This window comes from Trichoderma harzianum, assembly GCF_003025095.1.
Source record: "Trichoderma harzianum CBS 226.95 unplaced genomic scaffold M431scaffold_13, whole genome shotgun sequence".
NCBI classification, from domain to species: Eukaryota; Fungi; Ascomycota; class Sordariomycetes; order Hypocreales; family Hypocreaceae; genus Trichoderma; species Trichoderma harzianum.
In genome coordinates this window covers 330,545-356,905 of record NW_020209261.1, presented here as the reverse complement: position 1 = coordinate 356,905, position 26,361 = coordinate 330,545, and the positions used below count along the sequence as shown (strand labels likewise).

The 26,361-nt window shown below is 49.9% G+C and overlaps 9 protein-coding genes across 9 annotated transcripts; 6 read left to right on the top strand and 3 right to left on the bottom strand.

The window, feature by feature from the left end:
- Positions 1-441: 441 nt before the first annotated feature.
- Positions 442-5,026, top strand: M431DRAFT_498879 (hypothetical protein; the record flags this gene model as incomplete). Its single annotated transcript, XM_024917743.1, has 7 exons — positions 442-743; positions 848-1,263; positions 1,340-1,974; position 2,798; positions 3,239-3,307; positions 3,382-3,744; positions 3,816-5,026. 7 exons carry the CDS (start codon positions 442-444, stop codon positions 5,024-5,026), a joined length of 2,997 nt encoding a protein of 998 aa, XP_024770433.1.
- A 546-nt stretch (positions 5,027-5,572) lies between these two features.
- Positions 5,573-7,937, bottom strand: M431DRAFT_498878 (hypothetical protein; the record flags this gene model as incomplete). The annotated part of the gene is made up of 2 exons (XM_024917742.1): positions 5,573-7,210; positions 7,272-7,937. The coding sequence occupies 2 exons, from the start codon at positions 7,935-7,937 to the stop codon at positions 5,573-5,575; spliced, it is 2,304 nt and encodes a 767-aa protein (XP_024770432.1).
- A 1,036-nt stretch (positions 7,938-8,973) lies between these two features.
- M431DRAFT_511669 (hypothetical protein) lies at positions 8,974-9,491 on the top strand. Its single transcript, XM_024919708.1, has one exon. The coding sequence runs from the start codon at positions 8,996-8,998 to the stop codon at positions 9,422-9,424; it is 429 nt and encodes a 142-aa protein (XP_024770431.1). The 5' UTR covers positions 8,974-8,995; the 3' UTR covers positions 9,425-9,491.
- Positions 9,492-9,796: 305 nt separating this feature from the next.
- On the bottom strand, positions 9,797-10,093 carry M431DRAFT_94800 (hypothetical protein; the record flags this gene model as incomplete). The annotated part of the gene is made up of 2 exons (XM_024924622.1): positions 9,797-9,906; positions 9,973-10,093. 2 exons carry the CDS (start codon positions 10,091-10,093, stop codon positions 9,797-9,799), a joined length of 231 nt encoding a protein of 76 aa, XP_024770430.1.
- Positions 10,094-10,800: 707 nt separating this feature from the next.
- M431DRAFT_150837 (hypothetical protein) lies at positions 10,801-13,595 on the top strand. The gene is made up of 4 exons (XM_024912826.1): positions 10,801-12,097; positions 12,182-12,605; positions 12,688-12,979; positions 13,067-13,595. The coding sequence occupies exons 1-4, from the start codon at positions 10,894-10,896 to the stop codon at positions 13,424-13,426; spliced, it is 2,280 nt and encodes a 759-aa protein (XP_024770429.1). The 5' UTR covers positions 10,801-10,893; the 3' UTR covers positions 13,427-13,595.
- On the bottom strand, positions 13,594-16,890 carry M431DRAFT_540701 (hypothetical protein; the record flags this gene model as incomplete). The annotated part of the gene is made up of 2 exons (XM_024921077.1): positions 13,594-13,962; positions 14,005-16,890. The coding sequence occupies 2 exons, from the start codon at positions 16,888-16,890 to the stop codon at positions 13,594-13,596; spliced, it is 3,255 nt and encodes a 1,084-aa protein (XP_024770428.1).
- A 778-nt stretch (positions 16,891-17,668) lies between these two features.
- On the top strand, positions 17,669-18,952 carry M431DRAFT_485460 (hypothetical protein; the record flags this gene model as incomplete). Its single annotated transcript, XM_024916284.1, has 1 exon — positions 17,669-18,952. The coding sequence occupies one exon, from the start codon at positions 17,669-17,671 to the stop codon at positions 18,950-18,952; it is 1,284 nt and encodes a 427-aa protein (XP_024770427.1).
- A 2,951-nt stretch (positions 18,953-21,903) lies between these two features.
- M431DRAFT_485459 (hypothetical protein) lies at positions 21,904-22,713 on the top strand (the record flags this gene model as incomplete). Its single annotated transcript, XM_024916283.1, has 2 exons — positions 21,904-22,124; positions 22,260-22,713. The coding sequence occupies 2 exons, from the start codon at positions 21,904-21,906 to the stop codon at positions 22,711-22,713; spliced, it is 675 nt and encodes a 224-aa protein (XP_024770426.1).
- A 2,640-nt stretch (positions 22,714-25,353) lies between these two features.
- M431DRAFT_485458 (hypothetical protein) lies at positions 25,354-25,677 on the top strand (the record flags this gene model as incomplete). Its single annotated transcript, XM_024916282.1, has 1 exon — positions 25,354-25,677. The coding sequence occupies one exon, from the start codon at positions 25,354-25,356 to the stop codon at positions 25,675-25,677; it is 324 nt and encodes a 107-aa protein (XP_024770425.1).
- Between the last annotated feature and the right edge of the window lie 684 nt (positions 25,678-26,361).

Here is a 26,361-nt window from a genome sequence, read left to right as displayed (position 1 = left end):
ATCTTGACATGCGAACATTGAACTTTCAAAGTCCCACCCGAATGGGCTGGTCTCGGATCAATTAGCCGCCGCTCCGAGGCTGAAATTGTCATCAAAGTACCTGCAAGTACAGAGGGGCACTCGAATGCGCAGCTGACTCTTGAATAGCCCCCAGCAGGTACCCTGCAGTACTTCGCCGCATATTGCTACCAGGCACCCAGACTGATTGCGCGCGACTCGACTTGCTTGCTGCCCTGCAGCTTCAACCTGTAAGCTGGCCAGCAACTACCGGAGCCACACTCCTTCTACTGCATTCTACCAGCGCCAACCCCGATATATCCATTGTTTACTTGTATTTCCAATCCTTCCTTTGCACGACTCCCCTGTCCATACCCTCAATACTCTCGCAACCGCCGATCTATCCAGCTTAGACTCAGTTCCAGCTGAGGGCCTGCTGCCACCATGTCGACCCTCGAAGAGCTCGATGATCTCGACCGCCGGGAGAAGGAGGAGAAGAGAAGAGGAAACAATGGCAAGAAGGCCACCGTTACCGATGGAGACGACGAGATGAAAGATGCGGAGGAGAAGGACGACATTCTCGATGACGAAATCCTCAGCCTGAGCACACAAGACATCCAGACCCGAAAGCGATTACTCGAAAACGACTCTCGGATCATGAAGAGCGAGCTTTCGAGGTTAACACACGAGAAGGCCGCCATGGGCGAGAAGATTAAAGAAAACATGGATAAGATCGCAAACAACAGGCAAGTCCTCTGAGGAGCATGCAAAACATGGGGGAGCTGGCTCCGTTGCTTGCTTCGCCCTCAATCGATTTGTCATGTGGCTAACCCGTGATGGATGCGTGCAGGCAACTGCCTTATCTCGTCGGAAATGTTGTCGAGCTGCTAGACCTAGATCCCACTGCAGAATCTTCTGAGGAGGGAGCCAACATCGATCTCGATGCCACGCGAGTGGGCAAGTCAGCCGTCATCAAGACCTCCACGAGACAGACGATCTTTCTGCCGCTGATCGGTCTCGTTGACTCGGACAAGCTCAAGCCTGGTGACCTGATTGGTGTAAACAAAGACTCATACCTCGTTTTGGACACACTGCCCGCCGAGTATGACAGCCGAGTCAAGGCTATGGAGGTTGACGAGAAGCCAACAGAACAGTACACCGATGTTGGAGGTCTAGACAAGCAGATTGAGGAGCTGGTGGAGGCTATTGTCTGGCCCATGAAGGAGGCGGAAAGGTTCAAGAAGATTGGCATCAAAGCACCCAAAGGTACGACTTGTCAAGGAAGCTTTTATTTACAAGTCTGCTCCTTTTCGATATGATACTAATTAGCCCGAATCATTAGGCGCTCTGATGTACGGCCCCCCCGGTACCGGAAAGACTCTAATGGCCAGAGCCTGCGCTGCTCAGACAGAAGCAACTTTTCTCAAGCTTGCAGGACCTCAGCTTGTGCAAATGTTTATCGGTGATGGTGCTAAGCTTGTTCGCGACTGTTTCGCCCTAGCAAAGGAAAAGGCCCCCGCAATCATCTTCATTGACGAGCTTGATGCTGTCGGCACCAAGCGATTCGACAGCGAGAAGAGCGGTGATCGAGAAGTCCAGCGAACCATGTTGGAGCTGCTTAACCAGCTTGATGGCTTTGCATCCGACGACCGCATCAAGGTTTTGGCCGCCACCAACCGAGTCGACGTGCTCGACCCTGCACTGCTACGATCTGGCCGTCTGGACCGAAAGATTGAGTTTCCTCTGCCGAACGAGGAGGCCCGAGCACAGATTCTCAAGATTCACTCACGCAAGATGAAGGTTGACCCCGGAGTCAACTGGGGCGAACTGGCCCGAAGCACGGATGAGTTTGGTGGTGCCATGCTGAAGGCCGTCTGCGTTGAGGCCGGCATGATTGCCCTGCGATCAGGGAAGAACCAGATTGGCCACGAGCACTATGTTGACGCCATTGCTGAGGTGCAGGCCAAGAAGAAGGATGTAAGTTGTTCCCCTCACACCACGAGAGCTCCTTGTCGATATTTCATTGTTGCAAATTACTGACGTTCATCGCTCCAGACTGTCAACTTTTACGCATAATCTACTTTTCATACTTGCGGCAGAGAATCATGGGATGGTAAAGCATGTCTGGTGCTGTGCTTGCACACAAGGATGCTCTGGGCGGCTGGCGTCTGATAAGGGCGTGGTAATTGGCATAGAGGGACAAAAAGTCAAAGCCTGGGAGGAAGCATGTGACGATATTCCTGGCGGAGGCATGTTGTTCTCAGTAGATTAGAGACGGCTGCCTCTTTAGCAAAGCGAATAGAGTATTGCGAAACCAATTGACGAGTGTCATTCATGTCAGATTCCTTGTGTTGCGTGCAGTATTGCGTATATGCTCAGTACTAATATAGAGCGACGCCATTGTAATGAGACGCCGGTACGGGGCCGGTTTGTAAACACGACAGTGTTGCATGGTGTTGAAACACATGCAATCTCATGTACAACATGATCTTTTAGGCCATCTCCCCTTACATAAAAAGCCAACCATTAATATCCATGTTTTTTAACCTTAAACCAACCACTTCCAACCTGTTTGTGAATCCCCGTCCTTGTCCAGGGTAGCAGTTACACACACAGTGGCGGAGCTGATCCCGGACCGTTTTCTCCTTGTCGCTTCCGTCTTTGTTTCCCCACACCGCAGAGCAAGCTACCACTACGTCATTGTGATCGCGATAGAAGTCAAGCTCTTGGACGCTAACTGGCCCGGATTATCTCGATCTCAACCTCGATCTTGCAAGCAGACAATTCAGGGAAAGCTTAGTGTGAGTCAAACATGTATAATGTGCCGTTGGGTACGCGTTTGCGCAGCCACAAGAAGCGCAATTGGCATGTACACACGTGGTGACGGTACTTGCGGTTGCCAAAAGCTTGTGAATGTGCCTTCGTGGAGCTTTGTGTCATGGAAGTGACGTGATGGAAGTGTCTGGCATTACCTCATCTTTTGCTCTTACAGCTGGCAGAACCTTGAGATTCCACCATTCACCCTCTTATTAACGTCATTGTTCTTCAACTCGATCTTTTCTCTGTTTTCTCTCTCTTCCTTCTTCCCTTTGATACAACATACGATCAACACCTATAACCCTTTCAACCCTCGGAATATCAACACCAGCAGAACGCGTGTGCAGTTGAGCTGCGAATAAACTCATCACACATTGTGGACACCTCAAAGTTTCACTGGGTTGCATCATGTGGCGCCTTCGAGACGTCCTAATCGTGGGGCTCGCCGTATCGGGAGCTGCTGCCAGCAACTGGTTCCCCGGCTCCAAGACAGGTAAGTTTTTGTTAACGATACGATTCGCGTTGATGGATTTGCGTCTGACTCTAAGCTGACAATAGGCGACGCAGTCTACAACAAGTGGCACGAGACGGAGCTTGAGCGATGGCTCTCCGACCAGAACATCCCCTACCCGTCTGCAGCTGACCGCAAGGATCTGGAGGATCTCGTTTCCAAGAACTGGAACAGCTATGTTGTGGAGCCGTACAATAGCTGGGATGTCTCCCAGCTAAGCGCATATCTGCAATCCAAAGGCAGTGATGTGGCCAAGGATGCTCAGAAGAACAAGGACAGCCTGGTCTCCCAGGTCAAGGCCAACTGGTATGAAACCGAAGACTCTGCCAACTCAGCATGGACCAGTGTCAAGGATTGGATTCTTGATACCTGGACCGATTCTCAGCTCAAGTCTTTCTGTGATAAGAATGGCATTCCAGGTATGCAATCACCATCACCAATAGCAGCCGAGACAGTATGAACATGTGCTAACATTGGCTTCGACTTGCAGTGCCTCAACCGCGTACTCGTGATACTCTGCTTCAGAAAGCCCGCGAGGGATATGCAACTCTCGCGGAAAAGGCCGGTGAAACCGCTGCCTATCCTGGCGACTGGCTGTACTCTACCTGGACCACGTCTGATCTGAAGGAGTGGCTTGACACCCACGGCTTCCCTGCTCCCCAGCCTACTGACCGAGACAAGCTGATTGCTTCGGTTCGCCGCAACTCTCGCCTTGCCTATCTCAGGGCCCAGAACGAGGCTGATAGTGCTGCCGCCAAGATTCAAGCTGCCTACACATACCTCACTGACACAATTATTGACGCCTGGGGCGAGTCTCAGCTCAAGGAGTTTTGCGACAAGAATGGAATCCCTGTCCCCCAAGGCACCAAACTCAATGAACTTCGAGCCCTCGTTCGGAAGCACCGCGCTGATATTCTCGGTGATACCGTTGGTGCTAGCGCCAAGGCTTACTTTGGTGCTGCTACCTCCAACGCTCAGAATCAATATGCCAGGGCGACTGACAGCGCTTCACTTGCCGCCCAGGATGCTTTCAACCAGGCTGTCAACAAGTGGTCGGATAGCCGGCTCAAGTCGTATCTTGATGCCCGCGGTATCCCTGTTCCCCAGGCCAGCAAGTCTGATGAGCTCCGAGCTCTTGTTCGAAAGCACGCACACAAAGCCTCCACTGGCTGGCAGGCGTGGAACTTTGATGACTACAGCTATGACAACCTGAAGAACTATCTCATCAAGAACGGTAATGCTGCCGCAAAGGCCGCCGCCAAGAAGAAGGACGCCACCCGCGAGGACCTTGTTAGCGCTGCCCAATCAGCCTACTCCTCTGCTTCAACTGCTGGCGGTGCCCAATATGCCTCTGCCACTAGCTACCTTGCCTCTGTGACGGCTGCCGCTAAGCACAACGCCTTCGACACGTGGTCGGAGAGCGAGCTGAAGAACTATCTCGACAGCTACGGAGTTCCCGTTCCCCAGGGATCCAAGATTGACGAACTCAGAGCCGAGGCACGAAAGCAAGCTACCTACTTTAGATATGGATCCTCTTCTCCTTCAGGCACTGTCTTTGCTAAGATCGGAGAAACCGCCAGGGATACATGGAGATGGGTCGCCGATCAGCTGCACATTGGCAGTGAGGTCGCTAGAGAGGAGGCTGCCAAGGCGGAGGCTGAAGCCAAGAAGAAGGGCGAGAAGCTTCGAAAGGAATTGTAAAGCGTTTTAGAAACGCACGTTTACATTTGCTGGAGAGGGAATGCAAGGAAAGGCGAGATGGCCACAGTGGATGTGGTGCGTCAAGTGTACGATGTAGAGAGATAGCACGGAACTTGCTCTTTTCTTTTTTCTTTTTTTCATGAATTAGGGGGAGGATAGGTTTGGCACAAAAGGCAGTTGAGGACCGCCAATGATGAATGGAATTCAGTTTGATGTTATGGTAATACGAATCGTTTACATTCCTTTTATACTTAAGAGCATTCACTCAAGTGGCATTCAACAACTCGATTGTAAGTAGAGATGTAAACAATTATTCACTACTTGGGCCAACGCTTATGATGGAAGTGATATGACAGAGACGTGCCATAATACTGGTGTAGTAGTTTGACTCACATTCTTGCACACAATGTACACACAAACATCAACAAGCACATGGAACCCCCTTTTTAAACATGATAGCAAATCTATGCACTTTTATTACCGCATTGCAACCCAAACTATATAACAAACAATGATGATATTCTCCATTATTCTTTTCCCTCTCCTTTAAGCCCATAGTCTGCACGTCATGTCGGCACCGGCACTGACAATCCAGGGGTGCTTTGGATGCCAGTCGACGTCCATGACACCCAGCTTCTTCTCGACCTTGTGGCCCCTGAGCATCTTGACGGGGACAATGGTGGCGTTCTCCATGAGGTCGCCGACGACCTTTCCGTGGAAGATTTGCAGGGAGCCGTCGTCGCTGGCGTCGGCGAAGAGGGGCAGGCCGCGGTGGAACTTGACGGCGCGGATGGCCTCCGGGTGGAAGCGCATGGTCTTGTAGGGGCGGTTGGACAGGTCGAGGTCGTGCCAGAGCAGGCGGCGGTCGTAGGAGCCGACGATGAGGTTGTCGCCGCCCGGGTGGATGTCGATGGAGGAGATCCAGCGGGCGCCCGGCTGGATGACTTTCACGAGCTCCTGGCGCTGCAGGTCGTAGCAGCGGATCATGCGCTGGGTGGCGACGAAGAAGTAGGGGCGCGACGGGTGGAACTGGGCCGTCTGGGCGAGGCCGGGGAGCTTGCGGAAGGGGACCTGGCTGAGGTGCTTGGAGAGCGTGTGGATGATGACGGAGCTGCGCTGGCCGGTGGGGGAGACGGTGCAGAGGAAGTCGCCGCGGCGGTGCCAGTTGATGGTCTTGATGGCGGAGCGGACGGCGAACTTGAGGAGCACGCCCTTTGCGACGAGGGACGCGCTGGGGCGAGACCACTTGGCTGGGGGTTCCTTCTTGGCGCCGTCGGCGGTGGTTGTAGCGGCGGCGGCGGAAGAGCCGTTGGTTGCGTAGCCGAAGCCGGCGTCGAGGACGTCGCGGCTGGCTTGCTCGGTGGCATCGCTGACGATGGGCGGGGCGATGAAGAAGAGGTCCTCGCCCGCGGCGGCGGCCAGGATGAAGGTGTCCTTGCTGGGCCGCCAGCGCACCATGTTGACGGGCTCCGGCTCGTCGGCGGAGCTGAGCTGGGCGCTCCATTCCTGGTGGCCGTTGAGCGCCCAGATGCGGACGGTGCCGTCGTCGCTGCCGGAGGCGATCCACTCGCCGTCCGGGCTGAAGGCGACGGTGCGCACGCGGCTCGTGTGGCCCTTGAAGATGGTCTGGCACACGGTCGGGAACGGCCGCAGCTCCTCGGGGCGAGGCAGCTTGGGCAGCAGCGAGCTGGGGTCGATGTTGAGCCTGTTCTTGCGCACCCGCGGCGCGAGGTAGAGGTCGAGGCAGCGCTCGAACCGCTCCTTGACGAACTCGCCGTACGCGGGCACCTTGCGCAGGGCGTCAAACTTGCTCGGCAGGTACTCCTTCTCCCTCTCCTCCGGGTCGAGCTTCTCCCAGTTGTCCTTCTCCTCCGCGGTGGGCAGGTACTCGGGCGGAGGGTTGTAGCTGAGGTCGTAGCCTGGAGGCGCGAGCTTGGGCGCGGGAATGTGCATCACATGTCGTTCCTGGGGCTCCTCGTTGGCCCAGATGTCGTAGTACTTGTCCTCCTGTTCCGTCTCCGGCTCGGGCGGCCTGTAGGGCAGAATCTTGCCCTCCTTGATGGCGCGCACCAGCTTGGCTATCCTCTTGGCTTCGTGTTTTGAGGGGACGAATCGTCGCTTAGGTTCTGGGGCGGCGCTGAGGGGCATCTTCTCCTCGATGCTGGTGAAGTAGGGGATCATGTCCTGCGTGAGACTGTGTTAGCTGCCGCTCATGCGAGCCTAGTAATGGATGAGAAAGACATACTGGGTAGGGATCGTAGTCGTCGCTGGGGACTTCGTTCATCTGCAGTTTCTTCAAAAGCTCCAGTTCCTCCTGGCTGAGGTTCAGCGGCTTGCCCGTCTCGGGGTCGGTCAAACCAGTCCAGCCCTTAGGGAGCTCAATGCTGTCCAGCAGGGCATCGAGAGCCTCGCCAGTGGCGGGCCGCATGATTTTCTTGCCATTGATGTCGTATCCAATGTGCGGGTAGGAGTCATAGAAGGAGAGCGGAATGTTGCCAATGGTGTTGACCGGGCCCTGGGCATCCGAGTCGTCGCTGTCGTAGACTGGATCTATCTCTGCGTACTCGTAGCGCACGCCTCCATTGGCGTCCTTGACGACTCTGTAGTTGGGTTCATCGTCTGCTGCTTCACCGTCGACGTCTGGCTTGGTCTTGGAATTGGACTCGCCATTGATTCCCTCGCCCTCTTCGTCGCCGCTTCGCACATCATCCTCTTCATCTTCGTCCTCATCCTCGTCTTCGTCCTCGTCGAGTTCGGGCTCTTCGCCTTCTGATTGCGAATCTTCGACATCGTCGTCGTCGTCTTCGCTCTGCGACAAGATGCCCTCGAGCTCAGCGCCGTCGAATTCGTCGTCGGACTCGACAACCTCGGAAACTTCTTTCCGCTTCCGTGAGGGGAGTGAAGGACCCATTGGATCGGTAATATGTGGCTGTGGTGTTGAACGAATGGAAATGCGCTTTCAGCGATATCACAGACACTCGCAGCAATAAGGTAGTGTAAGTTTTTTTTTTTCTGTTGGCGATAAGATAGCTCCGTCAAGGCGCGGAATTTTGTTGTTGGCGCGCCCCACTCTGCGGAACGGCCCCGCCACGGTCTTTCATCTCTCAGCACGAGTATTTCAGGAGCTGCTACGGGGTGGTTCAACTTCAGGCTCATAAATGAATAGAAAAATAAGATAAAAATCAATCAAAGAATGTCAATCAATTATTTCTTATGTATGTCATTTCGGTTTCCAATGATCTTATTAGTGGCCTGGTCTAGTGGCCCACGAGTAAGTAGCCAAAATCCTTCCGATTCACACTTACAAGAGGCTTGCACCGAGTCCGAGCAGTACATGTAATAGACTAAGAGATCCGCCCTGCCGATCTAAACAATAAAGAGTAAAAGAGAATAAACGAGATCGATTTTTGTTTGGCCTACTGAAATCTCGGAATCTCCATAATATGCGCCCGGCTGTGGGTATCACGGAATTTTAATCTCTCGGTTTGACTTTAGTTGTATCCGAGCCTCAGTCCGAATCACAATCTGGACTCTCGGATACCAGCAATACTTAGGTATATAAAATTTCATCTTGGCGATGCAAAATCCAGCTCTTCATGATGAATGAAACGAATGTGGGATCGGAGTTCTGGTTTTAGAAGTAATACCCAGCTCGGTCTGAGTCACTCACCGTTGGCGCAGAAAGTAGTTCATTATACGCCTATTTGCGGCTAGCCAGCCAAGCTACCCATGCATGAGCGAGTCTACATACACAGCTGTTGGTACACGTAGCTCATTGATGAATGGAACCTGGTACTCCAAATTCACAGAATCAAACCGTTCAAATTTTAAGCTTATTCAAACAAGTCGCATCGTGTTCACGCTATGGAAATACGACGAGTCACTAGACTTACAAAGGATGACGTTTCGGGCAGAGACTTCTCCTTTGAGATATCCGCCGAAGTGGCCAAACCCTACGAAGCCCTTGCCATGGGTGCAGAGATTACCGCGAATCCGATTGCCGTTACAAAAAAAGATTTCGGGTTTGATGAGTCTGAGTTTGAGAATATCAAAGAGCCCGATAGTGTTCTCTTCACCGTAGTAGAGGATGAAAGAGTTTACGGATACGTACATGCAGCAAAGTCTTGGAATAACATGGTTGAGGTTCGCTTCATCGTGCTGGATGTGAGCATACGAGGACATGGTTACGGTAGAAAGCTACTGGATAAAGTGGTTGAGTGGGCTCGCCAGCTGGGAGTTGCTGGTATTCGGCTAGAATCTCAATCAAACAACGTTGCCGCATGCTATTTCTATAGGCAATACGGATTCAAGTTTGGAGGGTATGATGAGTATTTGTACAAAGGCATCGCGCAGAATAAGGACGAGACAGCGTTTTTTTGGTACTACATGTTGGGTTAAATGAAGCAACAGTATTGCGCTCACTAGGTAATTGATAGCAAGATTAAAATGAAATAAAAGAGTTTGAGAACACGATTAAAATAAAACAAAAGAACTTTTCTAAATCTCCCAAGGGTATCTATTCTAGCTATTTCGGTCAAGGGTTTCCCACACAAGTGCAGTCATCCTCCATATTATATAGCAGAACTGTGTAGGGCAATTGCGTCCATCTCCAAATCAAATCAAAGGCGCAACCATCGTAAGTCATAATGAAACAGTTGTAAACGGATGAAAAAAGCATCGTCTTTCGGTGAGTCTGAATCGCGTTGTGCTATATTTAACGAAGGGCATAGTGTTGCGCCTGTATAGCGTGTTAGCATTCTGTAGGATGTATTAGCATGGATAAATCAGCAGCCTACTCACCAGAATTGTCCAGCTCTGCTCCTTCCTGCAAGCTTCCTGGGCTTCCTTCCAAGTCATTTTCTTTTCTTTGTTGGAGGGACCTATGAAAACATCGGTGTAAGTCTTGTTGCCATGGATCATCTAGGCATGGAAATCGGGGCATTTACCAGCTGCGGCTCCTTTTTCGGACATTGTATTTGACTCGCTGACCAAGGTCACTTCGGACGACATTGCTTCGGGCTTGGAAGCGACAGGAGTCGATTTCTTTGATGAGAGTCGGAGAGGCATGTTGTTCAGATTTGTGTGGTAGTCGTAAGGTTGGTAAATTCGTATGATTGTTGAAGGTGATGTATGAATTTCCCCGTGTTGTTGTGACTGCTGAGATGTCGATTTATTTAAAAGAGAATTGTGTATGTATATTTATGTTGTCGATGTGGAGTGGATGTGTGAGATATCGAAGAGGTGTTTCGGTAAGGTTCAGACTTTGAATAATCGTGAAAGCTTGTTCGATGGTTTAAATGTAAGCTTATGTTGCTACTTGTTGATGAGATCGGAATCAGTGGAAGAGGAAGGCCTAAGTCTATATATATACACATCTATACGCCCAGATAAATCCAGTCAGCTCGTTTAAGAAACCTTATTGAGCACCGGACTCCAGGAATTCTCACACGTGTGGATTCCTACAAGCCACGCAAGCTCGGCTTGACCATACCGACTCCTGAGTCATCTACCGTCCATCACAAAGCATATTTGGTATCTTACTCGAATAATCATAGCCCCCGGACTTGTCGTATAAGTCGACCGGAGGTCATCATAGGGCCATTATCTTCCCGATTGGCTCGGCGTCACTATATTGATCCACTCATCACGCCCTTGTTATGGCGCGTACTGGCTAAACTCGAGACTAGTGTTTCCGAGCTGACTGGTTTTCTCCAGCCGAGACCGAGCCCGAAGCCGGCTAGGAGATCCGACTTCTTGAATGACCTTCATACTCGCGACTTTGTTGCTTTTTTCAGCACAATCTCTCCCGAAAACGGATATCGTGCATTAAAGAACTCTTCGCTCGACATATATAACCCCCGGGCTAAATGGCTGCGTTGTCAGCATCGCCTCCGATGTCACTCCGCAGACCCAATGGGCGTCCTGTGGCTTGTGACAACTGCAGATCCCGGAAAGTGGCTTGTGACCACCGACAACCTGTTTGTAAGCGATGCATTGACAGAGGGCAAGAAGCAGAGTGTGTCTATACCTCTTCAGTCCCTAGGAAGCGGCCGTTATCGAATCAGGCAACAATACGCGCTCCCGTGAACCAGCATGGAGCTCCGAGGACGGCCGGTCCGTCGCCGGGTCATCGGCTTGGGTCCGCCGAGGACGACCGAGCTCTTCGCCGTGCAGAGTTCCGGCGGCAAGCTCACATTGATATTCACGGTAGCAGCACAAAGGTGTCGTCATCGCCCCTGGAAACTCATCATCGCGTCTATTCCATTGAATCACCAGTTGATCCTAATGGACACCGTCACCAATCAATCAACCATGACTTCGCTCCTTCGGTGACGACGACTCCAGGGGGTCATCTTCCGTCGGATAGGGCATCTACGCCTCTGGACCAGGCATCGGGGTACCTGGGATTCACGAGTTACTCGTCAGTCTTTGAGGAGACCGAGAATAGTCTTTCCATGCTTCAGGGGTTTCACGCATGGTTGCCCCAGCCAACAAACACCAGGCTAAGACAGAACCCCGATCAAATTCCAAGGTACCTCTGCTCGCCAACAAAAGAGATGTGCCTTGTTGTGCTTAGAGGTATCCCATCCCCAAATACTGGCCAATTCGAGATTATCAAGGACTCTCCGTTCTTCCGAGATGGTTGGCTTAGGGTGACGGCACAACGTGTGCTCTCGGATATACACGAAAGGTTCGGTTCATATCTCGGAAATTGCCGCGTGGATTCACAACTAGAAGACATTGCAGTTTTCTTGAGCGATAACACCACCAAGCCATTCATAGAGGGTGAACCAGATCCTGAGAAATGGATCGGTCAATTTACGGGGCCCAACTTGAGGTGGGAGTCACTCGGGCTCATCTTTGGCTACGGTGAACTATCCTTTTCGTACATCAGCAGATCTCAGGAAGGATTCGACAACGCTTCAGCAAAAGAGGAATGGCTAGAGATATCTCGCGTCTGCCTCGGTCTTTGCATGGACTTGAGCAGGAGATTTGCGTCGGCGAACAGCCTGTTAGCTCAGCTTGCACAGCGGCGAAGCACGCTGGAATCCATCCACGCGGGAGATGCTAGTAAGTGGACTCCTTTATATTGCTATTGTGATTTATGACTCCAAACCTCCGATATACGGTGCAAGCAGGCAGCTGACAGAGCAGGCTATTCCACATGGAGGAGCGGAGCAGAGTCGGTGGCTTTGGCGACATTCCTTGGGATGCATGCCGAGTCGAATTCTCCATCGTACGTGCCGTCATTGGCCTCTGAGTCTCGACGGCGCCTTTTCGCGCAGATGTTTGTCGGGGAAAAGCACGCAGTGTTGTTCACGGGTCGGCCACCGAGACTCTCTCATCGTTATGCGTTTACACCCCTTCCCCTGGACTTGCGGGATGAAGATCTGCTCAAGGGGGGAGAGGCTCTCAGGGAGGCTGTGAAATCACTGGATGAGAACGGATGGAATACGAGCGGGAAGATGTATTCTGCTACTTTCACCCGAGCGAGATACATCATTGCGCTTATACAAGACGAGTTGGTTGAGATTGGAATAGGCAAAGCCAGACAGAAAGTTGCCGGCGCTCTTCTTCGGTAGGCAAACACACACACACTCCCCTCGGTACTCGCACTTCTATCCCGTCCAGCCCCGCTGACCTATACTCATGTTTTGCAGGGATCTCAAGGACCGGCACGTTGAGGCCGTGAAGGAATTCCCTGCGTCTTTAGCCTACAATCCCGCTGATTTTGCCGATCCCGATTCTAACGTGAATATGATCTTTGCGCGAATATTGCTGCAGCTAGAGCAGCTGCAAAACCTATTCCTTATTGAGAGGATGCTATCGAAGCACGGAGAGGTAGACGAAGGCGGAATATTACTCATTGCCTTTAAGCTTGTCTCGTTGACGCTGTTGTTTTGGACTCACAAGGACCGCTTTGCCCCTTTTAGGAATGACTTTGAGTGGCTGGTGAGACAAACAAGTTCCCCCTTTTCCACAACTCTTATTTCCAAGCAAGGCATATTTTACTTACACGCAGTTGTGTGGCGCTTTTAGGTCATGGCCTTTGCGACTCCCAGCGGTGGCATCCTTTGCATGGAGCTCCTCAACCCCACGTTCAAGGGAAGTCATCCGAAGAACCCCTCGATAACACGATCCAACATCATCCAGCATCTCAGCCTCCTCATCGGCTTTCTCGAGTGGATTGACCCGTCTAGGCCGAATAGCGACTTGTGTGCGACGGCCAGCGCCGTGATGAGGCGTGTGCTGGATCACGTTCTCAACGCGGCGAACGAGAACATGAGTTGGCGGCCTGAAGCGATGGAGGACATGCAGCTGGACCTCAGTCTTGAGCTTTTCGATACGTTTGATTGGATGAAGCATGATGTGATGACGAGCCAAGTGATGGAGAACTGAGACTTTATTGTTGCTAACGTTGAGTTGTTGCTTGTGTATGAACATGTTGAGATGAACATACCTGCATCTATCTATGCTACCAAAAAGAAACACTGCCCTAGTCAGATACAAACCTTCCAAAATAACAAAGCGAATAACTAAACACACAATAAATCAAACAATATCCTTCATCCCTTCACGTACCACTGTTGAATAAAGTCAAATGTCAATCCTCTCTCACAGAATCTCCTTCCCCAGTCCATCGCTTTCCCCTTGGCCGCTGCAGCATGCTCCCCTCCGTGTGTTCGCGCAATAATAACGTTCTCACCCTTTGGCAGCACATCATGCGGCCACCTACCGTTCAGTCTGACGAATCTCATGTGACTCCCCCCGCTGGGATCTTCTTTATACCCCATTGCCACCATCGCAAGCTTGAGTTGAGCGTAGGAAACGGCCGCATTTGCGCTGCCGTGAATGTTATAGGTTGCTTCTAGAGTGGCCCAGTCGCGCTTCTTAATGATGCCTTTGGGCTGGCCGTCGGGAGCATTGGGGATTGGCTGGAGAGAAATGTCAGATAAAGCATCGGCCAGAGGGTCTACCAGAGCAGGCGGGATCTGGAATTGTTCGAGAGCAGAATGAAGTGACGTCGCCCATCGCGGATTGAACCTGCACATCTCCGCCATGGTATCCCTGTTCGCTCGTAACGCTTCGTTGAAGGCATCTCTTTGCTGTTGGCGCTCCCTCTCACGAGCCGCGACGTTGCGATAGCTTGACGGCTGACCCACGAGCTGGACTTTTGCTCCATTGCTTGCATTCTCTTCATCTAGGTTAATGGGCGTTTCTTTTACGCTGAAAATGTAATCGGATCCAGATACACCCATTGCCTTTTCGAGTCTGGAGATTGCTTCTTGATTGGCCTTGAAGTCCTCCCCTTCGTCGTTCAGGGGGTATATAAACTTACAGAGCAGCGAGGCCCCAAACCTCTTCAGATCGCCTCTGGCATGACCCATAGAGATTAATTCATCTTTGAAGCCCTGCAGTTCATCGAAGAAGAGGAAGAGTCTTTTCAAGCGCTTCACGGGCATTTTCTTTTCAAAGTCAAAGTCGTCAAAATCGAAAAAGTTGATGGAGATATCTTTGCAGCCGAAGTCATAATACTCTCGGCGGACGTCCTCCCTCACGGCTGCGCCGCCGACTTTGTCCATGGCGGGCCACAAACACTCCAGGTGGTCGGCAAGCGAGGATAGTAGGTTGAGATTGTCGATTGTGTCGTCCATCAAGTCTGTAAAGATATGTTTTGTGCTGTCCGGATCGTGGGCCCGGGACATTGCTTGGAGATAACCTGCCGCTTCCGTGATGCCGCAGTTTGTGCAGTTCAAAGCATCCGATATGAAGTTGTCCATGCTGTTGAAGAAGAACATTCGAAGAATCTCATCTGCTGAGTATTCGTCAACGCGGAGCCATTGATTCCTGAATTTCGGCCAACAATACAGGCTCCGCGCTCTATAGTGCTTCTTATCTATGGTATTTTGGCGGCTTTGAGTTCCCTCCTTGGGTGGATCGACAGTAGCCACTTCAAACCCTGTATGATCGCCAGCATGAATACCTTTCTTGCGGAACTCGTTGATGAAAAAGACGGCATCATACCGCAGTAAAACAACCAGAGACAGGTATTTTTCTGCCAGTACGGGGTGATCACGTTTCGCCTTGTCAGAGAGAAAAATTGGAGGCCGCTGGAGCATCTTGGTTCCGTCTGTATCAGACTCGTCTTCTTTGCCATAGTCTTCAAACGATTTTCTCATCGTGACTTGGAATTCCTGAATGCGGATGTAGATGGAGTGCCACATGTAGAATTCGAAGATTGATCGCCTTAGCACGCCCCTTATGAGATCAAAATAGAGAATATGCCGGTAATCCTCCTCGACGTATTTCTCCACGTATATGGAAGCAGGGCTACGTTCATTGACCTTTGTCTCGTCCCCCTGTATCTCGATATTTGCCCAATGGTGCTCTTTGAGTGTATGGATACAGCCAAAGAAGTACCCTGGGTCGCTGAAGAGCTCCTGGATATGCTTCTCGGCAACTTCCATCTTAAATTCTAGATCTTGCAAGTATCTTGGGGAAATTTGTGTCGGCGGAGGGAGGAATGCCTGCTGCTTGGTAAAATCGAACCAATTGGCCAAAGCCCTCTGTTTGATTACTTCTATTGAGGCTCTTGAGCTGCGAAATATGCGTTCTTGTTCTCCTGGCGATTTGGGCTTCGTGACGGGGAGCTTTTCCTCGCGGCAGATAAACCCCAGAAGGTGCCTAAGGTAGTGATAATTAGCTCGCTGACTTTGGAGCATGATCCAAGCTTCGGATGCTCCAAACAACTGGCCTTGATGCCAAAGACGATCGTATTCTTCCTTGCTCTCACCCAAGGTTTCAGGATTCGGACGACTAGCCCACCCTTCCCACAATTTTGGACGATACCGATTTTCAGAACCAGATCCGGAGACGTCGAAGCTGACCATCCGGTTTGGGATCAAGGGGCCTGTCAGATGATTAGTTCGTCTGCCAATGAAGGTCATATCGTTGTCCATTTTTGCAAACACTGAAGGATGTAGCCGGCCTCGATAGTGGATGAAGGAAAGTAGACTATGAGGATCTTGCAACTCGCACGAGGCTATGTGAGGGGCCAAGAACAAGATCCGTTGTTTCTTGTAAAACTCGCGTGACTCCTCATCATTGCATTGAACGCCCAGGCACTCACATTCGCACATACCAGGCTCCTCTTCATCTGGTAGGTTGTTGAAAAAGTTGTAAGGATGGGAATAATGGGCAACATAGTGTTCTCGGCCATCTTCTGGACCATGTAGATACCCCATCAAGAAGTGTTCGCACATGAAGGAAAAGGGGAGCCTTCGAGTCTTCTCATACTCAGGATAGTTGGGGACGTCAATCTCAAAATCGGATTCGATAGAGTCAGGCTTCATAAACATCCTGATGTCGTCGGCACAGTCGTTGAATGTCTTGACAGTGCGTTTCCAACTTTGTTGTATGCCAGCATACAATATGTTGGTATCTCGGGTCTCTTGTTTCTCTATACCTAGAGAGAAGCGGAGGATCCAGTCGCGGATGGCATCCTCATGGTTTCTGACCAAGGACTGGATTTCTTGCCAATTCTTGTATACGTCAGCAGTCATTGCATTCATGGACTTTTCGTAGTCTTCGAGTCGTGGAACTGGGCCGCCTGGGGGCCATCGTGTACATATACCCCAACCCCAAAGGACCATGACATCTTTCGTAAACTCTCGAGGTCCATCGGGCTCCGATTCCATTTCACGGGCAAGCTCCTCCTCTATTGTCTTCATATCATGCTTCGAACGCATGGAGGCTGGGAAGAAGACTGGATCGGCAAGCCGGCGGTTTTTCCCCAAGTAAATATCGTGGGCCTCAGACCGATAATTTGGAGGAGGTTCATTTGGGGGAGGTTCAGCGGCCATGATGAAGTTGGTTGGACGAGTTGTATAGTAGTGAGAAGTGGTATTTGGTGACAAGCTGCGAGTTGGTTTATGGATAGCGTGATGATAATAGAACGGTAAGGAGACAGATATAGATACTTATATTCTTACAAAGAAGCAGCAATGCTGGGATGGTGCACGAAATACAGCATCATTGCGGTTAATGCCCGTCTCGGAGTTGTTCGTGTACACACTCAGGTAAGTGATCATTAACCAGCGACGAACAGGTTTGGAGACCAAAGTGAACCAACAGTGTAGTCGAAAGATCAAGCTATTACATATTTATATCACCTTTGCATTCACTTTCTTTTCTGGCCGAGAGTGTTCATTCTGATGTGTTAGTGAGATGAAAGGCAATGATGATGCGGTCCTAGAGTCGGGATGATGATGCACCGGGAAGATGCGCCTTTCTGAGGGGATTTTGAAAGAGTTACTGGATTAAAAAAAAAGCATTATTTAATATCAAAATAAGATGGGGAACTGTAATTCTTGAAGAGTGCGAGAAGAATCCAAGTAGAAGAGCAAGTGATCAATCTCAATCTTGCGTCGATGAGAAGTGCACGTGATTAGTCATCTCTCACTCACCCTTGGTTTAATCTTGGTCCAGTGAATGAAATGAACTGCCCTTTGCTCACCTCACATTGAACCGTCTTTTTTCATATGAATGGTCAAGCAACGCGTTGAATAATGACGAACCGCCTCTAAGAATAGCCTTCACCTAAGATTGAACCATTCTGCCTACATTGACGCGCTTCCAGACATGGCGCGCCAAAAAGCTCAAACTGCTGGGTCCGCTTCAGCTCAACAACAAACTGCATCTGAGCGAGCCCAGGACAGCGATTCTGTTCAAATTCAAGTCCCGCAGTTCTTCAACACGACTTTCTCAACTCACCGCGTGTCTCCGCTCTATATCGGCGCTCAGAAACTCGACCAGGCTCGCCTTGACCGACTTGCTCACCGGCTCCGTGACACGCTCGTCGGCGATGTGGTTCGCGGTGTTCAGATTGGGCTCGGGGCCGCGGACACGCCAATGGGCCAGGTTGGACCGCTCAAGGCCGTGACTTTTCGTTGGTTTCAGGCAACTGATGTTCTGGGTGACAAAAGTTCCGAGAGCTGGGGCGAGCTGTCAGATGAGCAGGCCAAGGGACTCTGGATCGAGCTGCGGCATGAGAATGCTGCCTATGTCGCACTGTTGCTGCCTGGATTCTCACAAAAACAAAAGACTATCACTACTCCGGCTGCCTCAATGTGGAGCATGGACATAGACCAGCCTGAAATTGGCGAGGCTGACAGCAGTCAGTTTCTTCGCCTGCCTCTGTTGCTCCTTCGAATGCCCCAGCCTCTCAAGGCAGTCATCGGAGAATGGCTGTCGACAACATTCGACTGCCGTGTGACTAAATTGAACTTGGGCACTCGAACCTTGGTCGGCGTACTAGAAGGCTGGATCCAAGAAACTGGACTGCCCCGAGCAGAGTCTGACCTTGTGTTGACTCTAGCGTTCAATGCGCCGGTAACAGACAAGGGCCGAGAAGCTGTACTTCCTTCAAGCGGGGATCTAGGCAACAACGACGATGATGAGGATGAAGAGGCATCTGCTCCTGGACTACGGAGTATGGAAATATGCATCTCGGCATCGGATCTGCGTCGCTTCCTACGAGCTGGGAAGACGTTGCTGAAATCTAAGAGGACAAGTTCTAAAACGTCTGCGAATACACCATCATGGGAACACGATGACCGAGAACGGCGCAGGCTCGCCGGTCCGCACATGGACGACGGGTGGGGGTGGCTAAAGAATAAAGAACGACAGTCGTACCCTTTGATGGAAGCGTTGGCGAATCATTTAGACCACCACATGGCACTGAACCTGTTCCATCCCGGTGTTCGCATCACTCAGGTCTCATGCGGAGGCTTTGTCCTTTCACAGTCTCGGATCAAAATTGTAAAATCTGGTGATGTAACCGATGACCTCTCCAGAGCGGCCTGGATGTTTGTTACGTTATTGGGAGAAAGGGTCCAGAGCGATGAGATTTCCTTGGTGACTTGATCATCACGGCTGAGAAATGCAGGCTAATCTGTCTGCATCGCCCATATTCACCATCGAGTCGCATGAGAGCTTCGAGGCTCAACATTCTTTACCCGGACCATATGCAGATTGCTGTTGGTCATCTGAAGAGCTACGTGGCTAAACTACATTTGTAGTCCAGGCAACGATGCCTGTAATCTGCCATAAGCGTGCCTAGAGCTAAGGAAGCTCAAGCATTGTTGAGACTGTGTCAAGCGGATCTACATACAAACACCGTATGAGTGGGTCGCTTCAGTCGGAATCTGGTCCATCTCTTGCGACATGGCCGGAAATGATAGAGCAGCACAATACTGCTGTTTGAGAGATAGGAATTCGGTCGCTGTGTTCTCTAATCTGGTCGAACTCGCGATACCCTTCTAAAGCTCGCAATGGTGTTGCTGGAAAAATGGCAACTTGGATGCCGGCTTGGCAAGGCAAATAGGAGAAATAGGCTTAGTGCTGAATCCTGGCTGGGGGAAACTTGGAAGCGTTGAAACAAACAAACTCCATGCCTAGCTAGTCATCAATAGGGGAAACAAGACGATAATACTGACATGTATAAATCAAGTTTTGGTACATAAGCAACACTTGTTATCTATTCTCTTTCGGAGTTGGTCCGTAACATGCCTGTAACTGTTCATCCATATGTTAGGCCGAATTCCGTGGTCAAGCAGGGCAGGCATCGAAAATTCTCCAGAATGGAACCGTCAGATGCAGCGACGGTTCATGGTGTGTTACATTCGACGCTAAACCGCCGCTCCTAATTAATGACTTGTCAGATAGATTTAGGGCAGGCAGTAGTGCTATTGCTAGTATTAGTGCAGTAGTTTTCCGAATTTGAGAGAAGAGACGTGAATAGAAGAAGAGAGAAGAAAAGGGGGGCGGAAATATGAGGCTCTTCTGAGCTTCAACGACTTCTTCTTCCCATGGGCCGTGGTGGCATATACGAGAATAAGGGACCGGCTAAACGCCAAAGCACCCAGCAGGAGGATGGGCTTATTAGCCGTGGTGCTGAGACATACTGCAGCCATACAGCAAGGAGAATGGTTAACTGTAGCTACCACCATCTAATGCTGTGGTACCCATGATGCCAATCTCACGATGCACTTGTGGTGTTTTGATTTTTGCAAAATTTCCTGCATGAAATTGCCAAGGAATCGAGACCAAGCCAAGACGCCAAGGCGGGAGGCCAAGCCTCTACTGCTGAATCCGCGGATCCCGTTGGCTCCAGCCTCGCTGCCAAGACCCCAGATTCAGAGCTCAGGAACGGCCCAGCGATCACACCTGCTCGATCCAGGGTTCAGGACTTTTGCGGCTTCATCTCCTCAGGCATCGATCGCCTTTGCTTCTTCTTTTCACTCTCTCTCTATTTGGAATACACATGTGAACAACTAGAACCCGCGGCGGAATCGTTGCCACCACCGACAGCCGTAGATCCGCGTTATCTCCATCATCTGGCTTTTCCTAGTGCCGTCCATGGAGTGCAACTGAGGGCCGCATCGAGGCAGACTTCAACGGAAATGCGGCATCACAGCATCGTCTGATAGGCTCATCCCGTCGGCCTACCCTCCCCCAAAACCGCCAGGGCTGTGAGAAATCGCACAGTACTAAAGCACTCGTATGGTACAGGCGCAAGGCCAACCGACTCGAATTGCCTGGTACGGTACGCAGCACGGAGTACGGAGTACAGGCTGTCTAATCTCCACTGCTTCGTATTAGGTATTACTGCACTATCATCTACTCGGTGCATCGGTACCACATCGGCGTGTTTCTGCTGAGTTCTTTTTCTCCTCTCTACCTCTCCTCGCAGTCGCAGACAAATTGCAAGTCGAGATGAGCAGTTACACAAGCATCTCGCATCCTTGCACGGAGCAGATCGAGATACGCTCGAGCCGTGGGTTGAACAAGATGGAGCACAGGGAGTGAACGCCCCAAGAAAGGAGAGCGACAGAAAAGGCAACAAACGCCAGGGTCTTGGTCGTGACACACACTCTTGGGCCAGAGTGGCTGCATTCTTTGGGCTAGGTGGCATGGATTACAGTTGGCGCCAGGCCAACTCCGCATGTCCAGTAGGTAGCTTCCTCACCTCACCTCTCGCCGGATGACGGAACCGAAGGCCGTAATCGCCTTGGAGAAACCGTTAACCGACTGAATCATGACCGCCAACTAACGAGCCACTAACAACCGGAGCCAGTGTTTAATAATACTAGTCACGAGCCTCGAAGCAGATCCATCATGGAGGAAAATCCTCTGTGCGGAGTGCACTTAGCATCTCATTTCTCGACAGCTCCGACGCAGAGACGCGCCACGAAGCCGATGCCGCCATGGTCATCATGACGCCTCGCGCCTATTTGCTGCCTCGGCTGACATTGTACCCTCCTGAGGCGTCTTGACGAATACAACCACAGGTACAGTAATAACGATAGGGACAAGACCCGGAATTCCAAGTTCTAGCAGCCCTAAACTCATGTTATGCACCAATACCATTGTGCCGACCCGACCCACCCCGGCATTGCTGCAGCCGGCTACACGGCTCGGCCCAACACTAGGACCCTTGCTCAGAAAGCTTCCTGAGGAAGAAATAGTAATTTCACGGTGCTAGTTGGTGGACTGTCAAGTACAAGATGATCTGCTGTCAACGACTAGACTAAAAGCCAAGCGAGCCCCGATTAGCCTGCCATCCATTCTCACCCTTCCTCTCTGTGGCTCGGAAATCATGCTGCTATTCCGATATAAATGAACTGGGTCCGCTGCCGTACGGACTAGTTGGACGTTTGGACCAAAGTGTCGCAGGACTCGCGGTATACTTGATCATCGCCACCTCTCCTTTTGCCCGCCATCAACGACAAGCCGAGACCAAGTAGCCTAACAAAGCGCACCCCGTGTTGATATCAAGTCGCAAGCGAATCCAGGATTGCTTCACTTACATCGCCATGAAAGTTCTTGTTTTTGGGGCGACTGGCAATGCCGGCAAGGAAATCGTCAACCACTGCTTTGCCGATGAACGCATCACCAAGGTGGTCATCTTCACGAGGAAAGCGGTCCCGATAGATATCGAAAGCCACCCCAAAGCCGAGGTCGTCATGCATCAAGATTTTTCACAATATCCTGAGGATATGATGCGCAGACTGGAGGGCGCTGAAGTGTGCTTATGGTGAGGAATTTCCGAACATGGAGAATGACACCTGCAACTATCAACACCGCAAATCAATGCTTCAGCTTGATCTTGTGTGCTAGGGCGTCTACTTCATTACTTGATCACCTCCCTTTACTAATATCCAAATTTTAGGGCCATTGGAGGAAGAATTAACCAGTTCAACAACGACAAAGAATTGTGTCGCAAAGTGAGCGTAGAGTTCACACTAGCGGCGGCAAATGCGATGCTGAAATACCTGGCCGACAAAGTCCCTCCAGGCAAGAAATTTCGATTTGTCTTTTGCAGCGGCAAATACTCGGAATGGAACCAGAAGAGGCCCCTTTTGTTTATGGCAGATTCTCGTCGCATCAAAGGAGAAGTTGAGAAAGGCTTGTGCGATCTTGCTGATGCAAACGCCGACAAGTTCGAGACATGGATCTTGCGACCTTCCGGCTTCATCGAACCCAACGCACCACTCTCCAAAAGGCTTGTCGGCAACCTCTACGGCGCCATCACAACCACTCAAGTTGGCAAATCCATGGTCAAGGTGGCCTGCGAAGGTTGGAAGGACAGGATTATCGAGAATGACGCGCTTCTCAAAATGTAATTTGGCATTGCTGCCTCTTTGTTTTCCTTTTCCTTTTTTTTTTTTTTAGAAGACATTTTCTTTCAGTTGGACAGAAACAGCATATGCTTTCAGATACCCATTTGTCATGAGAGAGGGATTTTGAGTACCGGATTATCAACAAAGATTTTCTTTGGAGTGATGAATTAGTGCCGGGGCGCTCAAGGGACATACGGACTGGAGTTTTTCGAATCGGGAATTGGGTCAGCGCGGGGACATATTGTAACTACTGTCCAATTCGAGGTGGTCTGGGTGTTCTATTTTAAAGACTTCACATCCGGCCTTGCGCCGATCCAATCATTGGATCATTATATAATACATTACTTCATATAATCGCCAAGACGTGTTATGCACCAGCCGCTGATAGTATGTGATATTTTTGGTGCAACTATTTCACCCTCCGTTGCGAACAGTCGGAAAGTTCCAGTGTCATATTATATAAGTTTGTGATTATACATGAGCCTCTCATGGATCGATGTGTAATGATTGGCTCAGATGTGTGGTAGGTATATGGACTGTACAACATTTGAACCATTGAAGCAGAAGTCTTTGTTAAATTTGTAAGATAGCTATCCATCAAGCTGTGTACTAGGATAAAATGATCGAAGAATGACCTGCTATTCACGAATTGCAATATTAATGTTTATTTTGGATCGGAACTATCTCTTTTAAACATCATAACTGGCTGCTAGCCGTTTTGAGCAAAGAGATGGCTCACTCAATATACATGTAGCTAACGCGCCGCAATCATTTACATATTCCCGCTGGTACAACACTAATCGTTGCCGAATCAATGCCGGCTTCTTTGCTTCTTTCGTAGGTGAGATCAGTGAGAAAAGCGAGAACATGAATCTTCGCTCTGTCGAACCATGCAGCTTGCACTGTTTTCCGCAGTGTCGATTTCTGAGTATAATGCTGGAAGTGAATACCCCTGGCTGCTCGATTCAAGTTGTCGTTCGTTTGGCTTTGTCCACTCTTCATCATTTTGCAAAAGCGAATGAAAGCATGCTAGCATAGGTACTATTTTCTTCCTTCACTCTTTCTATGTGTGTCAAAATGTCAATTGGACCATGGCCAGGTACCTTTGGCAAAACTGCGTATCAAGACGATATACTACTAGGTAGGTGATGATATATACATGTCGACAATCAGTAAGTGAAAATACCGAAACGCTGCAATGCCATGACCAGAGTCTTGGGCATTTCGACTCATAATCGTCTGCCTGGCTTCTTACGGCGCCTCACATTGCTACACTCATTGTCATCCACTTCACACTTCATGTTGGCAATGCTCTCATCCGAGCATTTCGGCCACGTTGCATAAATTCATGCCAGGGGGAGATGAAGGCCACTGACTGACCTACGACTTAGTCTGAATACTATACTGCCTTTTGTACCGAGATGAAATGATGAGATTCGCATGCAAGATATCTATTTAAGACCTCGGGGGGAACTCGCTCCCTTTAAAAGCTAGCGACGTCTGAGCTCATCAACAGTTTCTCTTTGTTACTCCGTCCTTTCGTGTTGGGTATCTCTCTTTTCGCTTTTTAGTCCAAAACGCTTATTTAAATACACGTTGCATTTACAGCTAGATGGAACGAGCATAGCCATACGAAATGAGAACCGTACGTGCCACCTGAAGACGGCGTTTCACGAAACAACTCGTATATGCTGGGTCACTCTAGGAAAGCTTAGCCCATGGTAACTTTAATCGGATTAGGATATGCTCTATCCTCACCCCATGGAATAGCGTTGACATAATTGACCGGCTTAAAGGTAGTGTTGCTACAGGCGTCAAGACATGAGAAGGTTGCAATCTCTCTCGACCTTCGCCCATGAGATGATGGTCAAAAGTGTGTTGCAGACTGTAGAGCAAAACAAGGCAACACTGCTTTGTTCATAGTCGAGTTGTCTGGATCCATCTCGAAACTGACGACTAATGTAACAGCATTATACAGGATATGCGGCCCAATGACCACACTCCAAGCCTCTCGTGTTGCATAATGCTAGGTGGAAGTGGCGTCAGAAATATAGAATCCTTCGTATAAATTGTCGGCTGCAGAAAAGCCGAGGATTTCGGCTCCAAAACTCCACATACGTTTCGTTTTCATGTAAGTCTGCCCAACCAATTGAAGAGAATACAAGGACAGTATCTCATACCTTGCTAGCACTCAAAATTACAGCGCCATGTGTATGGGTCGGTGTAGGCCTACGCAGCAAAAGGAATGTCAGAAATTGGGATTGAAGGCATTTTCTGAAAAGGCCAACTTTAATGAATCTCAAGATGCACTAGTAGTCTATAATCTGGATGGGGGCCATCAGCTTACAGCTCAACTATTGGATTACGCGAAAATCCAAGTAGTTTAGGAGAGAATATCCTGGGCCCGACATATAAAGAGATACTCACGCATATAAATGGCAACCAATTTTTTTTTTTTTTTTTTTTTTTAAATAGCTATTACGCTGCAATAAAAAAAGCATGATTCTCGTATTACAAGACTGCGCTCAACAATTTTTTTGGATAATCTTGTCCAGGTCTTTAGTATGTAATTTTCTATCTTTTCATGTCCTCTCTTGCCAGTTACCCTACAAAGAGGATATCGTCGTCTATTCTTACTTCAACATGGATCTTAATTATGGCCTCCCCACCTCAAATTCTTTGATCGGCAGTAGGGTAACATTCCTTGTAAATTCAGCGCTTACAACTACTGGGATCATAATGTATACGCCGTATCGTGACGACGGAATATCCGCTGGACAAGCTGATTCGCGAATGATCCTCGGTTATGTATTCTTATTGCTTTACCTTGGTAACAAGGTTACATTTACTCATAGTTCGGGTGCCAGATTACCCTTGAACCATAATCCTAAGCCTACATACTATAGATCCTTGGTCAGACGATTCCACGCGGCTGCCAACCTGCCTGGATGGTTCATTCACAGATGAGAAGCCAAGTCTTCGCTTCTGTGTGTTGTATGATGTAAGTGTGCATGATCGATAGTGTACCAAAAGTCTTGTATGGCACTTGGCTCAAAGGAGAACTAGCAATGTGATATAGCATTTAAGTATCGGAGATGAGTAGTATTTAATGGCTGAGTATTGAGTGCCTCGCGTTTACTAACTGTATATGTATCTATGTCTAACTGTATTCATGACGGATCACTTGCATCCGGAAACAAGCATGGGGGCTGGAGTTTATACTACGTTCCATTCTTCCACGAATGAACCAAGTACCGCAAGGAGCATGCTATGAACTTTGACGAGTTCCCCCAAGCAGCACGAAATGCCGTGCGAGAACGAGCATCGGCAAAACCCTAAATATGACGCTTACAAAGCCTTTTTCTAACCCCAAGGTTAAACCCCAAATTGTCTGGTTTACTCTAATCATGCACGGGGGCCGTTATTCCTAGCTCACCCCCTGGATGCTGCGCGCGCCTAGGATTGCGCGCCTAAGTTCTCTTTCTGGATAAGGCCTTGTATGAGTATAGGCAAACATCCTCAGCCCAAGACAAAATATCGCAAAGAAGAACAAATCCGGAAGCTCAGTTGTTTCCCAACTGCCCACAACGGATCATTCGTAGTGAGATTATGGGGCCAGCCTGCATCGCCCTACTGGCTCCTACCGGGCAA

Bases quoted from the DNA above. Each gene is read 5' to 3' on its own strand.
- M431DRAFT_511669 (XM_024919708.1), top strand. From the start codon at position 8,996: ATGGGTGCAGAGATTACCGCGAATCCGATTGCCGTTACAAAAAAAGAT.
- M431DRAFT_150837 (XM_024912826.1), top strand. From the start codon at position 10,894: ATGGCTGCGTTGTCAGCATCGCCTCCGATGTCACTCCGCAGACCCAAT. The intron at 12,098-12,181 runs GTAAGTGGACTC...CTGACAGAGCAG, and splicing joins CATCCACGCGGGAGATGCTA to GCTATTCCACATGGAGGAGC. The intron at 12,980-13,066 runs GTGAGACAAACA...TGGCGCTTTTAG, and splicing joins GGAATGACTTTGAGTGGCTG to GTCATGGCCTTTGCGACTCC.